Source organism: Pituophis catenifer, unplaced genomic scaffold (assembly GCF_029215685.1).
Source record: "Pituophis catenifer annectens isolate HBS135680 unplaced genomic scaffold, rPitCat1.0.hap2 SCAF_5, whole genome shotgun sequence".
In the NCBI taxonomy this organism is placed as follows: domain Eukaryota; kingdom Metazoa; phylum Chordata; class Lepidosauria; order Squamata; family Colubridae; genus Pituophis; species Pituophis catenifer.
The window spans coordinates 9,314,889-9,331,072 of NW_027256885.1; the positions used below are offsets into that span (position 1 = coordinate 9,314,889).

At 46.0% G+C, this 16,184-nt stretch overlaps 1 protein-coding gene across 1 annotated transcript in view; it reads right to left on the reverse strand.

Annotated features, from left to right (window-relative positions):
* Positions 1–5,913: 5,913 nt before the first annotated feature.
* INO80E (INO80 complex subunit E) overlaps positions 5,914–16,184 on the reverse strand; it is a 36,695-nt gene continuing 26,424 nt past the window's right edge. Inside the window, exons 6-7 of the mRNA XM_070944519.1 lie at positions 7,297–7,425; positions 5,914–6,151 (exon numbers count right to left, since the gene is read on the reverse strand). Coding sequence (XP_070800620.1) covers positions 5,948–6,151; positions 7,297–7,425 — 333 coding nt within the window. The 3' untranslated portion in view covers positions 5,914–5,947. The remainder of the gene's footprint in view (positions 6,152–7,296; positions 7,426–16,184) is intronic.

Consider the following 16,184-nt stretch of genomic DNA (forward strand, 5'->3'; position numbering starts at 1 on the left):
TTATCCCAGAAAGAAAAAATTGAGGAATTGTTGGCCAAATGTAAAATGGCGGAGTCTAACCCAACACGTAGCCCCATGCAAAGTGATTACTACGGCCACAATCACAAAGACAGCCCTGACTTCACAGACAACAAATTATATAGATCTGTGATTGGCTCCTTGCTATACATTAGCAATTGGAGCAGGCCTGACATAGCTTTAGCTGTAAATCTATTGTCCAGGCACGTGGAAAACCCAAAGGAATTCCACTGGAATGCTGTCAAGAGGGTACTTAGGTACCTCAGGGGCACGGCTGATGCCCTCCTTATGCTGGAGCCAGAGAAGGGGAAGCCAGCCCAGCTCTCCGCTTACTCGGATGCAGATTGGGCTGGTGACACCAAGAGTAGATGGAGCACCTCTGGTTTCCTCATAGTGCTAAATGGCTGCCCTATCCATTGGCATGTTAGGCAGCAAAAAATTGTTTCTTTCTCCACGGCTGAGGCAGAATATGCCAGCCTATCGGACACAGCAAATGACTTAATTTGGTTCAATGCTCTGGTAACAAGCATCTGGGCACCTCCTACTCTGCCCATCCAAATTCAGGAAGATAATACGGCCACAATTGGGATCTCAGGGGCATACGTGGTGGGCTCTAGGTCCCGCCACATAGACATCTGCTACAAGAATGTCAGGCAGCTTGCCAGAATGGGGTTTGTACACATCAAACATTGTAACACTACCGACCAGTTAGCTGACCTGTTTACAAAACCTGTGCCCATTGACCGACACAACCTTCTGTGTAAGCGTTTGTGTTTGGTTCTGTAAACCTGTACATGTCTATGACACCTGCTCGCCCTCTCATGTATATTCTCTGGTACCTGTCATTGGCTGGTAAGAAGGGGAATTGTTAGGTGTTTTTGTGCCAGCCATGGCAGTTTCTTCAAAGGCCACCAGATGGGAGCAAAGAGGCAACTTTGATCCCACTGGTGGGTCAAGGGGCTCCGGCCCCTGCAGCCCAATTGGGGAGAGTTAATGGCCCTCCGGCCCCCTCACACATTGGTAAGGGAGGAGCCAGGGGCCCCTATAAGAACCACTGTACAGGGGCTGCTCTTGTTCTACCTTCCTATGGGACTGATCCATGGGCTCAATCCAGGCATGGATGCCTCCATGCCAGGGAACTCATTTTACTCTATTTTACTTCTAAATAAAGACTTAATTTGATTGCATCCTTGCGTGCTGCCTTTTCTTGGAAGCGCCCTCAACAAACCATCAATCTTCGTGAGTTCCCTCACAATTTGCTTAAAGCAAATAAAGCTTCACGTTGGCAAGCTATTCGAATCTGAAAAGATTCTGGGCAAATTGAGAGTTGGAGAGGGGGAGACCAAAAATGTCAAGTCTGAAAGGAGGGTAGAGATAGAGCTTTAGAATAGCACATGGAGGAATGCAGAATAAAGAACCGCAATTTTGGGTGAATGTGTCTACCAGCACATTTGAAATTCACATGACCTTGTTGGAAGAAACATCCTTCTGGGTTCTGCTCCAAGTGGGGAAACAGACACTGGAAACATGGAGACTGCTTGGAAAGATGGTTTAATGGTGGACAGGATCACATGGCTTGAGTTCCTGAACAGAAAAGGGCAGATACAGTAAATCCTCGGGTTTTTATGCTTTCTCTGGCTCTGCATTTCCTGGGGCCCAGAAAGAGTATCCTGATTGGTTGTCAGACTCCCAGGGGGTGGGGGTCTTAGCTAGTCTTGCTGGCTGATGGTCACATGTGCTTCCCAGGTCACATGTGGTGGGTTTCTGCTGCTATTGATTGGAGGGCTAATCCTATCTTTGTTGGATCTTTGGCAATTCCTGCTATGGCTCTGCCTGAAGGAGGCAGATCTTTGTTATGTAGAATAGACTGGCCCAGGCCTTAATGGCCCATTGACAAAGGGTGGGGGGCAGGAAGGTGGGAGCTGCTTTGTCTGTAAAATATGCTTCTCCATTTCTCATACAGGGAAATATAATATTCTGCCTTTTTCATATTTCATAAAATATTTCACTCTTCCAGGAAAGGGGTGGGTGCTAACTTCCTACAACCTTTTCTTGCACCCCCATTAAGGTGCTGCCTCAGGCTTAACCAAGTGATCGATAACAGATACTTCTCACTTTTATTTGTACCATGAATCTTCTTGTTGTAAATCTTTTTTTCCCCATTTTTGTTTTATAGCAAATAATTTGCATTACTCTCTTTGAATTTCATTTTCGTAGTTTCAGGGCAGTTTTCCATTGAGTTTTAATCGTATCATTCAGGAGACTTAACTATAGAACTTGCAGTTCTATAAGACTTGCAAGTTTGTAGGAAGTTAGCACTCACCCCTCTCCTAGAAAAATGAAATATTTTAGGATATACTAAAAAGGCAGAATATTTTCCGTAAAAGAGAAGCAGAAACTCAGAGAAGCAGAAACTCAGCTCCCCACCTTTGTTAATGGGCCATTAAGGCCTGAGCCAGTCTATTCTACATAACAAAGATCTACCTCCTTCAGGCAGAGCCATTTAATTGCCCTTTATTGCACCAGCCACCAAGTTTCAACCAAACTTGGCACACAGACAACCTAAAAGGCTAGCTATGACCTCTGGCAGCAACCAATCAGGATACTCTTCCTGGGCCCCAGGTAGTTCAAAGCCAGAGAGGGCGTAAAACCCCTCACAGCATCTCTGCCCCTTTTCTGTTCAGGAACTCAAACCATGTGATCCTGTCCACCATTAAACCATCTTTCCAAGCAGTCTCCATGTTTCCAGTGTCTTTTTCCCCACTTGGAGCTGAACCCAGAAGGATATTTCTTCTAACAATTCTATTACTACTTATTCTATCCCCTTTTTCTTCTCCCCTGCTATCTTCCCGTTTCTTCTAACAAGTTTATTAAGGATTTTATCACTTTATCGTTGCCATTAATAAACATGGTTAGAATTAGCAGCATCATATCTCATGTCTGTGCTTTACAGGAGATTTTTGAAGTTTCCTAGTCCTGAATGCACCAAACAGCGGGAGCTCACGCACACTGAACACGTTTGCCAATCTAAATACAATAAGGGACCAATCACAGAATTCCCAAGTGCCATTAAGGTAGTAAACTATGAAAAATAATTAAGATTAGTGTGAATCAGTCTCAAGTTTGACATGCTGGTTTCAATGTGCCACTTCTCACGAGGCCTAGAGACTCTTTTATTATGTTTTAGTGAGTTCCTGATATTGTTCCAGCAAACTGGGTCCCCCCCCCCCTTTTTTTTGTATGGATCTCCTCTCCTGACACCACAATCACACCCCATGTTTTCTCAAAACAGTTCAGAGAACACCTGTCAATATACCTTAATGGGCAATTCATCCAGCCCATTAAATCAAGCTAGAAATATTCTCATTGTCTGTATCAATCTTGAATGGGACTCATGCTACTTAAAGCAAAGTTTTCTGTAACTTTGCTTCAGACAAACAGGGATTGGGCAGGTATTTTTTAACCGATCAAGTGGCAAGCCCAATATTTCTTTCTCCTTCCCCTAATATAATCTCTATGATTCACTTACATTTCTGGACTATCTACCGTTCTTCTTAGAGCCTTTCCATAATTCTTTTTCTTCCTAAAATGTCCAGCAACTTCTTCAATGTTATTTTCCGTGCATCCACCTGGTTTTCTCAATATCTGCTACTTTTCTCTCTGGAATTGCTTGCAATTGTGCCTTTTTAGATGTTCCTCGTTTAGAATGTAAACACAGCTATGTTGGCCATCATATGTTTACAGAACAGGCTTGGGACAGTCCTAACCTGGTTTGGGGAAGGAGTTTGTTAAGGTTAGCAAGAGTTGAGGGGCCTGACACATGTACAGAGCAGATTCTGCCTTCCTTTTAGCCTAAATAGCCTGAACAGGTCTATCACAGGTAACCAAGCTGGTGATTAAAAGCAGAAATTAACGTTAAATGCAGAAATTACCATTTAGCTTATTATTATTTTAATCACTACGCGAGCGGGAGGGTGGCGGAGAATTACCATTTGAGTTTTCTTCCCGAGGGACCAAAATATCTTGGGCCCCCTGTAGGAAGAATATCTTTCTGGGTTCAGCTCCAAGTGGGGAAAAAGACACTGGAAACATGGAGACTGCTTGGAAAGATGGTTTAATGGTGGACAGGATCACATGGCTTGAGTTCCTGAACAGAAAAAGGGCGAGATACAGCGAGTCCCTGGGTTTTATGCTCTCTCCGGCTTTGAACTTCCTGGGGCCCCGAAAGAGTATCCTGATTGGTTGTCAGACTCCCAGGGGGTGGGGGTCTTAGCTAGCCTTGCTGGCTGATGTAATCTTCCCAGGTGCCATGTGGTGAGTTTCTGTCCTAGATGGGTCCCATTGTGTTAGTTTCTGTTGCTATTGTGTTGCAGATGATGGTCCATTGACAAAGATTGAGTTTCTGCCTCTGGCCCATTGACAAAAGGGGGGAGGCAGGAAGGTGGGAGCTACTTTGTCTTTAAAACATGCTTCTCCATTTCTCATGCAGGGAAACATAATATTCTGCCTTTTTAATATTTCCTAAAATATTTCATTCTTCCAGGAAAGGGGTGGGTGCTAACTTCCTACACCCCTCAATTAAAACCACTCACTTCCTCTCTGAACAGCCTAGCTGTTCACCAAGAGACACACAGTCCTCAAGTGACAAATCTGTTTTGTTTGTTGATATGAATCAACACTGAAAGAGAGGTAGTGTCTTCTATCTGTGTTTATACACAATTGTTTCACAGCCAAGTAAAGTGAGCGTTTTCATTTCTCTGAAAGCTGATTCACCCATGCGGCCTGAGAAACATTCTCTTCTTTCAACTGATAAAAAAGATTCTTTTTTCTTTTTTCCTTCCTTCCTTCCTTCCTTACAATTTTTACTAGAGGACTCTGTATTCCCACCAGCATTATAAAAAATATATGTAGCAAAAATAATGAAGCACTGCAACAAGTAGCAACTTGTGGAGAAACCATCTGGTAAAATAAACTAAAAATGCAGTTACAAAAAAATGGGAAGTTTTCAGCTCAGCTAGAACTGTCACAAGCATTTTGAGGATTAAACTGCATTTAAGTTGGGCGAGAAGTCATAGATGTCCAATGTTTACATGTGCAATAGAAAAACTCCTGGTTATTGTTCTCTCTTCCCACCTGGACTATGGGTGGTCCTCAATTTACAACCACAATTGGATCCGGAACATCTGTTACTAAGTGAAGTAGTTGATAAGCAAGTTTACCTTTTTCGCTGCAGGCATTAAAGCAAATCACCGTGGTCAATAAGAGAATCACACAGTTGTTAAGTGAATCTGGCTTCCCTATTGCTTGTCGGAAACTATCCAAGAAAGTTGCAAACAGTGGTCACGTGATTCTGGGACATGAACTGTCATAAATACCTGCCAGTTGCCAAGTGCCCAAATTTTTATCATGTGACTGGGGGCATTGTGATGGTTTTAAGTACAAGAACCAGTTGTAAGTCTTTTTTTTTTTCAATGCCGTTGTAACTTTTGAATGGTCACTAAGCAAATGGTTGTCGAGGACTGCCTGTAGATCCAAAGCACTTTAGAATCCCTTGAATTCTAGGGAACTTTGTTTTGTTTTGCAGCAAAAGAAAGATTTTGCTCTACCTCGTCAATGGATGTTAATTATTTCAAGCAGATTTTTCTTTACCAGTGCGTAAAATGACGTCACACAACAGGGTCAGGGAATGTCTCACCAAACTGTTAATAGCCCAAGGATTTCAGGGGAGGAAAGGAACACAGAGTGTAGAAATCGCAACTGGACGCTTTTAATACAAAAACAAAATCCCCTTTATTGACTGTTTTGCATGTTTCCCCCCCCCCAAGTCTGTAAACAAAGAAATAACAAAATAAAAGGGAGGGGTACCATCCCCCTCACATGCAACCAAGAAGCCTGTGTCCTTTCAAATGACACGCCTGCTTTGCCACCATCACTCAGGGATGTCAATGACCAGCTCATCGTCACCATCCAGGGGGTCTTCGCTGCTTCCCTCCCCTGCGTCACTGAACATCTGGTGGGGCACCATGCTGAGGATTTTAGGGGGTGGCAGCTTGGGAGTCCCTCTGGGTGAAGGAAAAGGTAATCCCACCACGACGGAGGAACAGTCCGAGTGGGAGGCTGGGGGCAGCGGGAGCTGCAGACGAGAAGGAAGAGAAAAACTGAGACAGATGTTGGATCTTGTGGCTTTTTCTTCCTTTTTTCCTCCTGCTCACTTTCTTTCACGGTCCCATGGAGATCTGGCTTTTCACATCATCCTGACCCATAATGATGCTTTGGTTCTTTGACATGGTTTATTTTGTGGTTTATGCCTTAAATCAAAAGTCTCCAAACTTGGCACCTTTAAGACTTGTGGACTTCAACTCCCAGAATTCTGGGAGTTGAAGTCCACAAGTCTTAAAGGTGCCAAGTTTGGGGACCCCTGGCTTAAATGTAGTGTTGAGTCATTCACAACCCACAAACCACATGAGATCCACCATGTCCCTCAAGAGCATCCCAAGAATGCATAGTGCCAACAATTCTCCCACCATTTTTCAACAGCTATGGGCTTAAGGGGTAATACAGTATGGGTGCCTTAGGGCCATATGCCCATGAAATCTTCCACAAGAGGCAGACCAGTGGTGCACCCAGTAATCTGAGTGACCATGTTACCTCTACAGCTCCTGGCTTTGCACGGAGTTCCCTGCCTTACTTTATGGGCCACTTAATGCGGGTTTAATATACCATATTACGCAAGCGTATCCTGGTATTTGTGCACCCAGCCACAAAGATGCAAGGCACGGTAAAAATTCCATAAATCAATGAGATTCTTTTCTCACAACGTAATGCTGAAAGTCTTATAAACCCCTGAAACCCAACAACAGCTCCGCTTTCATCTAGAAAATTTTTATGACTCTAGCCCAAAGCACGGGAATCAAAAGCAAGTTTGGATGAGTGAATATCTGCTGTAGGCGTGCAGTATTATTCATAGAACATTTCATAGAAGCCTCAAGCCACGATAGCACCAGGGTTCAAAGTTAATTTGAAGTTTGAAGCATAGATGCATCTCACTTCTTTTATCATAGCTTATTCACCCCACTCAATCAGGGCAACTTCCCTAAGAATAAAAACTTCTTCAGTGTTTGTTTGTAAGCTTAAACACATCCGACCTTGCATATTCATCTCACCCCTGCCCACCCAAGTGTGAATGCAGTTGTGAATTTAATCCAGCGCTATAGATTCCACATCCAGCATGCCCCTAAAGCAAGACTGCATCCACCCCCACGACCTTCCTTGAGGTACCTTGAGCGTGTGGGGCCTTGCTGACCACCGGGCAGAGCGAGTAGCGTTGCTGTCAGGCTGGGGGAGGACAGGTTCGGGCCCCAGTGCCAAGTAGTCAGAGGGGAAGGGAGCATAAGTGGGTGAATTCAGCTGGGTGGGAAAGGGATGGCGAGAGGGAAGAGATGGAATAAAAAAAAATCAAAATATGAATGATGAGCAGGTGATCCTCCCCAGTTGGGGAGGGTTGTATTAAAACTGTGATCTGAACACATCTGGAGGACGTCAAGCTAGGGAAGGCCAAGTCATCATCTTCACACCAGCAATGGACCGATCTAGTGGCAGTCCAACTGGGCCCCTTCAGATGGTTAACATTGTCACCACAACCAGCCAACATGAGTGTTGGTGAAGATGATGAGCATGATAACATTTGGATGGTGCCAAGTTACAAAAATCTGATGTAACCCATCTTTTTTCCTCCTTCACACTCATAAACATTTATTGATATGTCACAATTTTGATGGATCATGTACAATGGACGATTTATTGCCGGCCAATGATAAAAGTTATTCACACCACTATTTTCTGGGCCTCAGATGCTATATAATGTCACATAAGTGTTTTAAATTCCTTCTGTGTTTTAATTTTTATATTCCTTATATAGTTATTCAAAGTTTTCTTTGTTTAGATTATTACACTAATTTTAAGTATCATATTTTCTCTTTTTAATGTAAGATGTTCCAGACTTGAAAAATAATAAATAAATAAATAAATAAATACTAAACAAACCTCAAATCTGGTTCCTTAATTATTTTTTTCCCTCAACAGTATGGAAACCCTTCCAAATGCTTGGATTCTTTGGTGCCCTCTTTTTAACTACTTGTGGAAATAGTTCTCCAGAGTCATCTTTTTTTCTGAGAAGTTATACATCCACAAATATATCCTGCAAGACAGATTAACACCAGCATCTTGGTCAGACACTCATTCACTACATGTTTGCATCCAATTTATACTACATGGGCCACCCAGGGCTTCCAGATCCTTAGCCAAGATGATGAATTGACTCGATCTCAGTCAATGACCAATATATAATAAAACTCAGCAATGTAAAACAGGCTACATGAATAGGGGTCAGCGTAGATCATAAAATTAACTGGATGTATCAGGCACACTTAACCTAACAGAATTACATGGATTTGAAAGTTTTTTTAAAAAATGTAAATACAACCAGTCAGAATGACTGGGAAAATTACTGAGATGTGGGGTTATCAACCTGAAGATGTAGCAGCACAAAATAGGGAATATAAAGACATATTTCATGGCTTCAAAAACTCCTTTTGTGCATGGGCAAACTTTTAATTTAAAAGAGATGCCCTTGTATTCACCTAAGACCACTTAGGATGGACTTTCAATTGTACCAGGGAGATTAAATGTCCTTTTACATTTAAGGATTCTAATTTGGTTAAGGAAGGTGAAGGAGCTAATTCAAAATAGATCCTTGGAAGAGATCCAGGCCTAACCAAATATTAACACTGTAAATCCATCAAAGCCTTTGTTGCACACATTTGATCAAGTGCAGAGAGTTAAAGAAAGTCCAAAGAGCTCCATTTTTTTTTTAAATTTGATTTATATGCCGCCCTTCTCCGGAGACTCAGGGCAGCTTACAATGCGCTAAGCAATTCTTTTATCTATTCCTTTGGGACAGAATGAAACAAAATTATCAATAAGGACTCTACATGGGCAAATTATATTTCGGTCCAGTGTGTAAAAATACAACCAAATATTGGTCTTAATCTAACTCAGGCTGGCCTACAGTGGAAGAACTGCTTTTCCATTGCGCTGCTTAGGCAATTCAAGCGTGGGTTTTCTCTCATCTGCTTGCTAGGGACTGAATGTAGTATTTATTTAAATCTGTTGTGACCACGCCTCTCTTGCTCTGCTGAGCCTCAGTTGTTTCGCTCAGTCTAGCAATAGGGACATGTGTACCACTGCTCTAGCAGTTAGTGTAGTTAGTTTTGAATTTTAAGGTTTTTTAGTTTTAGGTTGTTTTGAGTGGGAGCAGAAGAGGATTAGATAGAAACAGCTTGTGGCTGCAGCTGGTTTCTTTTTGCTGCGGAAGGTGGGCAGTTCATTTCTGGGGCTCCAGATCAACTGCCCATGACTTCACTTGATTGCAGCGAGCGGAGTCTTGTCCATTGTGGGCAACTCCGTTGAGGCTACTTCAGCCCTTGGTTTAGCTGCCGGCGGGTGAGCTAGTTACCCGGTCCTCCAGCACAACCGCCACCGCCATTTGCTCCCTCATCATCGGGCGGCTCCAGAGTCCCTGCTCGGCACGCCGAGGCAAACTCTGTGAAGATTTCTGGCCTCACGGTGCTTTTTGGAGCGTTTTCTCTTCAGCACCTTGAAAGTCGGCTTCATTGGCGGCGAAGAGGATCGGAGGTTGCAGGATGGTCCGGACTGCCACGGAGGCGCGTCGGAGGCTTGGAAATCGGCCTCGTCCCATTTTGTAAGAGATTTGCGAGCCGGCTGACAGATTTGAATCTCCCGCCAAAACTTTTCTGACAGGCTGCATTGAGAGGCGGCTAATTAAGGAAGACAAGTCTTCCAGAGCCACATTTCTATTAAATTTGGGTGAGAGCGCTGGAAGGCAGTTTTTTTGTCTCGCGCCATTTTGGTGTGTGGAGGCACTGGCTGTCTGGATTTTTGCACCATTTTACAACGGCTGGCGCTGAGCTGGGACTGGCTTCTGATCTATTTCGTGGCAGCCTGGGGTTATTACTTGTGTTTAGGGACCTATTTCACCGAGGTTTTAGGTCACAATGGGAGATCAAGAATTTTCCTCTGATATAGAGGAACCTATTACACCACCACCACCACCACCACCCCCTGAGCTAAAAGAGCTTCCGAACAAAAATCTAAAACCTCTGCTCCACTGTGCAGGAAGGATTCTGGTAGCAACAGACCAGCTACACCCCTGCCTTCCTCGAAGTCATCCACTGGGGATAAGGATGCCCAAAGAAGGCATAACGCCTTAGAAAAACAGTTTGCTAAGGCTCAACAAAGGGCACAATCTACCACTGTTCCTGCTACTTTTCAGTCAGAGGTTCTGGACCCTTCTGTTCAGCCTGATGTTTCTCTGCCTCAAAAAGGGGCAGACTTGTCAATACCTGAGGTTCAAGTTTCCACTTCCGCTCACCACCAGGTTAACCTAGGGGAGGTGCAGGTGAGACAGGCCACAGGGCGCTTGGTTCCAGAAGCAACATTTACCCCAACAGAAGTGGGGCTCCGCTTGGGGGAGGGGCAGGGACCTGCCCAGCCATTGGATTTTCAATCCTTGTTCACTAATGCTTTAGCTCAAGCTCTTGCTTCTGGTCTGCACCAAGGGGGTCATATGCCATCAGTGGTGCCAGGGTGGCAATCCCAACCTCAGGTCCAAACAATTCCCAGACTGGTGTCACCTGTCCAGCAGGAATCAATTAGTAGTGAAAAGGCCTGGCTGAAGGAAGATAGCAGGGATCCCGATTTTTCAGAGGATGAAGGGGTGTTACTGGATAAGCTGGCTTTCACCATGCTTTTTCGTCCTTCAGTATTCAAAACCTTACTTCGGAAAGCCAAGATGGCTACTAATATGGGGACTATTGTTAATCCAAAAGATCACATTTCTGAAGTAGTAAAGCCTCATGAGGAGTTGTTTGCAATTCCTACACCAGATCAGGATTTCATTCCTTGCCCAGAGTTATTTTCAGAAGTTATCAAGAGACAGTGGGACCAGCCTGGTGCTTTATCGGCACCTAGCAGTCATGATAAAAAATTATATTGTGCAGATCCTGTTTTAGACGGCCTGCTTAGTCTCCCCACGGTTGATCCACCTGTAGTCAGCCTTTCATCTTCCACAGTTTTGTCTAACAACATCGTGGAAGTTTTGAAGAGGGAGGATAGGCGAGCAGAGGTTTCCTATCATAAAACTCACCAGGCAGCATCTTGGGCCATCAAAGCCGCAATGGTGGCGTCCTTTTTCAATCGTGCCACCTTAATTTGGCTGTGACAGTTAAGGGAACGTCTTCCTCCGGAGGACACCAGGATCCAGCAGGATATTAATAAGATGGTGGCAGCTACTGAGTATTCAGCTGACGCCTGCTTAGATGCGGCCAAATTCGCGTCACGAGCTTTGGCCTCTACTGTAACTTCCCATAGACTCCTTTGGCTGCGCCTCTGGAGAGCGGATCTGAAGTCTAAATGGAAGTTGGCTTCAGCTCCTTATAAGGGATCTGATCTTTTTGGGCCAGCCCTAGACCCGATTTTAGTAGAAGGAAAAGACAAAAGAAAGGTGCTGCCATTTTCCTATCAGAGGCCGGACCATAGATACTCACCGTACTCCCAACGACAGCCCTTTCGGCAGGATGTTGAACCCAGCGGGTCCTACGCACACAGACCTTATTCCCAGGGATTTGATCGATCCTCAGACAGACCTTCAGAGACCGGGGCAGATATAATCCCCCTTCCAAGAGACCATATAGAGGAGCCGGGCCAAGGCCCGCTAAAAGGGGCAAGTGACTCTCCGTCACATCTTCCTATTGGCGGTCGTCTAAGTCATTTCCTCAGCCAATGGGAAGTCACATCATCCGACGCTTGGGTTCTTCGGACGGTGGGGCAGGGACTCACCCTAGAATTCCACTCCAGCCCTCCAGACTGTTATATCCAATGTCCAATTTCCCGACAACAGGAGAAGTGTCACTTTATGGCTGCAGAGATCCAACATTTGTTGGACATCGAGGCCATAGAGCCTGTTCCTTCAGGGCAGGAAAGAACAGGGGTGTACTCAATTCTTTTCCTGGTGCCCAAGTCTTCAGGGGGCTGGAGGGGGAACTTGAACCTCAAATCCCTCAACAAATTCATTCAATAACGGCGTTTCAAGATGCAATCCCTCAGGACGATTTTGGGCTGCATACGGGATGGCGACGTCATGACATCAGTGGACCTTCAGGAGGCGTACCTCCATGTACCCATCCATCCGGCACATCGAAGGTTCCTACGATTTGGTTATGCCAACCATCATTATCAATATCGGGCCATGCCGTTCGGCCTGTCATCGGCCCCGAGAACATTCACCAAGCTGTTGGCAGCGTCCATCCGAGTGGTTCCGGTACGCATTTTGTGCTACCTGGATGATGTATTAATTCTTTCGACCTCCCATCTGCAGGCCAAACAGGACCTACAGACGGTTTGCCAAATACTCAACTGTCACGGCTTTTCAATCAACTTAAAGAAAAGTCATCTACAGCCAACCATGTGTATCAGCCATTTGGGAGCAATGATAGATTCCGTGAAAGGTCAAGTTTTTCTGTCATCTGACCGACAACAGGACATCAGGACACTTGTGGCACGCATATTGGCACAGAGATGAGTCACTTTGCTCAACTTGTCTCAGTTGCTAGGAAAATTTATCTCATGTATTTCAATAGTGCCCTGGGCACGCAGACATGCGAGACCACTTCAATGGTTCCTGCTGCTGTTCCAGAGGGCCAGTCGGAGAAGCTCTTGGTTCAAGGTAGCCCTTCCTTCCAAGGTATGTGTTTCCCTCAAATGGTGGGCTTTGGGGGCCATTATGAAAGGGTGTGTGTTTCAGGACCCCAACCGCATTGTGGTGACAACAGATGCGAGCCTCTCCGGCTGGGGAGCTCACCTGGGTACTCAAGTGGTCCAAGGACAATGGTCCCAGGCAGATTGCAAAAACAGTATCAATTGGCTGGAGCTGAGGGCAGTACACCTGGCCCTTCGCCACTTTCAGACCACCTTATTCCATCAACATGTTCTTGTTTTAACAGACAACATGGCCACGAAAGCCCACATAAATCGGGAAGGGGGCACCCACTCTCGGTCTCTGATGGAACAGACAGAGAGTTTGATGAACTGGTCAGAGACTCACACATTGTCATTGAAGGCGGAGCACATCTCCGGGGCATCCAACCTCTGGGTGGACTGGCTGAGCAGGAAGCGGCTGGATCCCTCGGAATGGAAGCTTCATCCAGATCTGTTTCAGGAACTTGTTCGCCTGTTCGGTCAGCCGTCCATCGATCAATTCGCCCAGCCGGAAAACGCTCAGCTCCCAATGTTTGTCTCCCAGTTTCCTTGCAGGGGAGCAGTGGACTGCAATGCTCTACGATGCAAGTGGCCCCCAGGCCTGCTTTATGCCTTCCCTCCCATTCCTCTCATCCCGAGGGTAATTCGGAAACTGTTAACAGAACAGGCAGAACTACTACTAGTTGCCCCTCATTGGCCAAGGCATTCCTGGTGAAACAGAAGGGTCTTATACTATACCTATATTAATCTAAGTATTGTATCATGCACAGTATTATATTGTTTTCTGAGGTACTGACGTTGGAGCAGAATTTATGTTGCAAACCTCAGGAAAGTACAAGGAACAGAAATAAGGAACTTGTTAAATGTACCGATGAACTTAATGACCTATGTTCTATATCCGTGATGGCGAACCTATGGCACGCGTGCCACAGGTGGCACACAGAGCCATATCGGTGGGCACGCGAGCTCAGCTCTGGTGCACACATTTTCAGGCCTTCTGGGCCACCTGGAAGTAGGAAAACAGACTGCTTCCTGCCTCTGGAGGGCTTGGGGGGTGGAGAAGGCCCGTTTTTTACTCTCCCCAGGCTCTAGAGACTCTCTAGAAGTCTGGGGAGGGCAAAAACGGCCTTCCCCCGCCCCCCCCAGAGGCCCTTGGGTGGGAGCCTGGGGAGAGCAAAAGAACGGGCCTACCGAGCCCACTGTGCCATCACGTGCCAAAAGCGGGGGGAACGTGGAGGGGGGGTCGCACATGCATGCACGGGGGTGGGGCACGGGGCGCATTAGAATTATGGGTGTGGGCACACACACACACAACCCCCCCCTGCACGACCCCCGTTTTTGGCACGTGATGGCAAAAAGGTTAGCCATCACTGTTCTATATCATCCCTGTAACGAATTTATATTAAGAAACATATTAGCAGAAGTGTTCACGGAAAGTAACAGACTGTGTAAGATAGTATCCATATATGGAAATAGAGTCAGAAGCGTAACACCTCTGGCGTGGCTAGAATTGCAAAATGTATAAAAGGTACACCTTGGGCGTAGCCCAGGGTTCGGAATCTGACATGTGAATGCTCCGAACCTTTGCTAGCAAATAAACCTGTGTTCTCCAACTTTTGTGGTCTTGTCTCCTGCATTTGGGAAAGTGGGTTTTCCCGCTTCACTGGTATGCCGACCTGGTGAGCCTCTTCATGTCCCGTTCCTGGAGAATTCCTCAGGACAGGATCTCTCTCAGCCAGGGGGTCGTTCTCCATCCAGACCCCCAGTGGCTCCAGTTAACTGTATGGCACTTGAGAGGATCCTCCTGAGGAAAGACAATCTCTCAGGGAAGGTGATAAACACCATCCAGGCCGCCAGGTGGCCTTCCACTACTAGGATATACGATGCATCGTGGAGGACCTTCTGTCTTTGGTGTTCTCAAAGACATGTTGACCCGACGTCAGCGTCCATCTCTGACATTTTAGACTTCTTGCAAGCAGGACTGGACAAGGGATTGGCCCCAACTACGCTGCGGCGACAGGTTGCAGCGTTGTCAACCGTGCTAGCCCAGGACGTTCCCCATCCCGTTGCACAACATCCACGAATTCGGGGGTTTCTTCAGGGGGCCACCAATCTCAGGCCTCCTGTGATACATCGCTACCCTACATGGGATCTGTCCTTAGTCCTGCAAGCCCTTACGGCTTCTCCATTTGATCCACTGGCTTCCATTAGTCTACGCCTTTTGTCATTTAAAATAGCCTTTCTCCTAGCCATTACATCGGCAAGGAGAATTTCTGAACTGGCTGCCTTGCCCATCAGAAGTGACTTGTGCATATTCCATGCAAACACGGTGGTTCTACGGATGGATCCTTAATTCCTACCAAAGGTGAACTCCAGCTTCCACCGGGCCCAAGAGATAGTGTTGCCTGATTTTTGTCCGGCACCCAAACATCCGTTAGAAATAGAGTGGCACACATTAGACATCAGGAGGGCTCTCCGTAGTTACATTGCAAGGACTGCCTCATTTAGAAAGACTGAGGCGCTTTTGGTATCCTTTCACCCGTCTTCCATGGGGAGGAAGGTTTCATCCACAACCGTAGCTCGCAGGATTAAAGCATGTATCTCATTGGCCTACAGCAGTAAGGACAAACCTTTACCTGGTAGGGTGTTGGCCCACTCTACAAGGAGTGCGACTACGTCTGCGGCCTGGGCCATTCAGGCATCAGTCGTTGACATTTGTAGAGCGGCTATGTGGACTTCGCTGACACCGTTTGTGAAGCATTATAAGTTGGACAGTTTTGCCTCGGCTGAGGCGTCCTTTGGGCGTAGGGTGCTACAGAGTGTCCACTCAACTAGGAACCCGGGGCCCAGCCAGCCTCCCTCCCACTAAGTCTGAGCTTGGGTATATCCCACGCTTGAATTGCCTAAGCAGCGCAATGGAAAATGGACGTTGGCTTACCTGAACGTCCCTTTTCATTGCGATGCATGGCAATTCAACCTGCCCTTCAGGCTGCCTGGTGTTTGGCCCGGGGAGCGTTGTTTATGCTTCGTAGGACACGTTGGTGGACGACGCCTTCGCGAAACAACTGAGGCTCAGCAGAGCAAGGGAGGCATGGTCACAACAGATTTAAAGAAATACTACACTCAGTCCCTAGCAAGCAGACGAGAGAAAACCCACACTTGAATTGCCACGCATCGCAATGAAAAGGGACGTTCAGGTAAGCCAACGTCCAATTTAAGACACAGCAAGGAGTTTGGAAAATGTTTCTAAGAAATGTAGTATGGACTCTTTCTAAAGAAGCTAAGGAACTACATGGGCCTAACTGGACATCATATAACTATGCTCTAAGTAC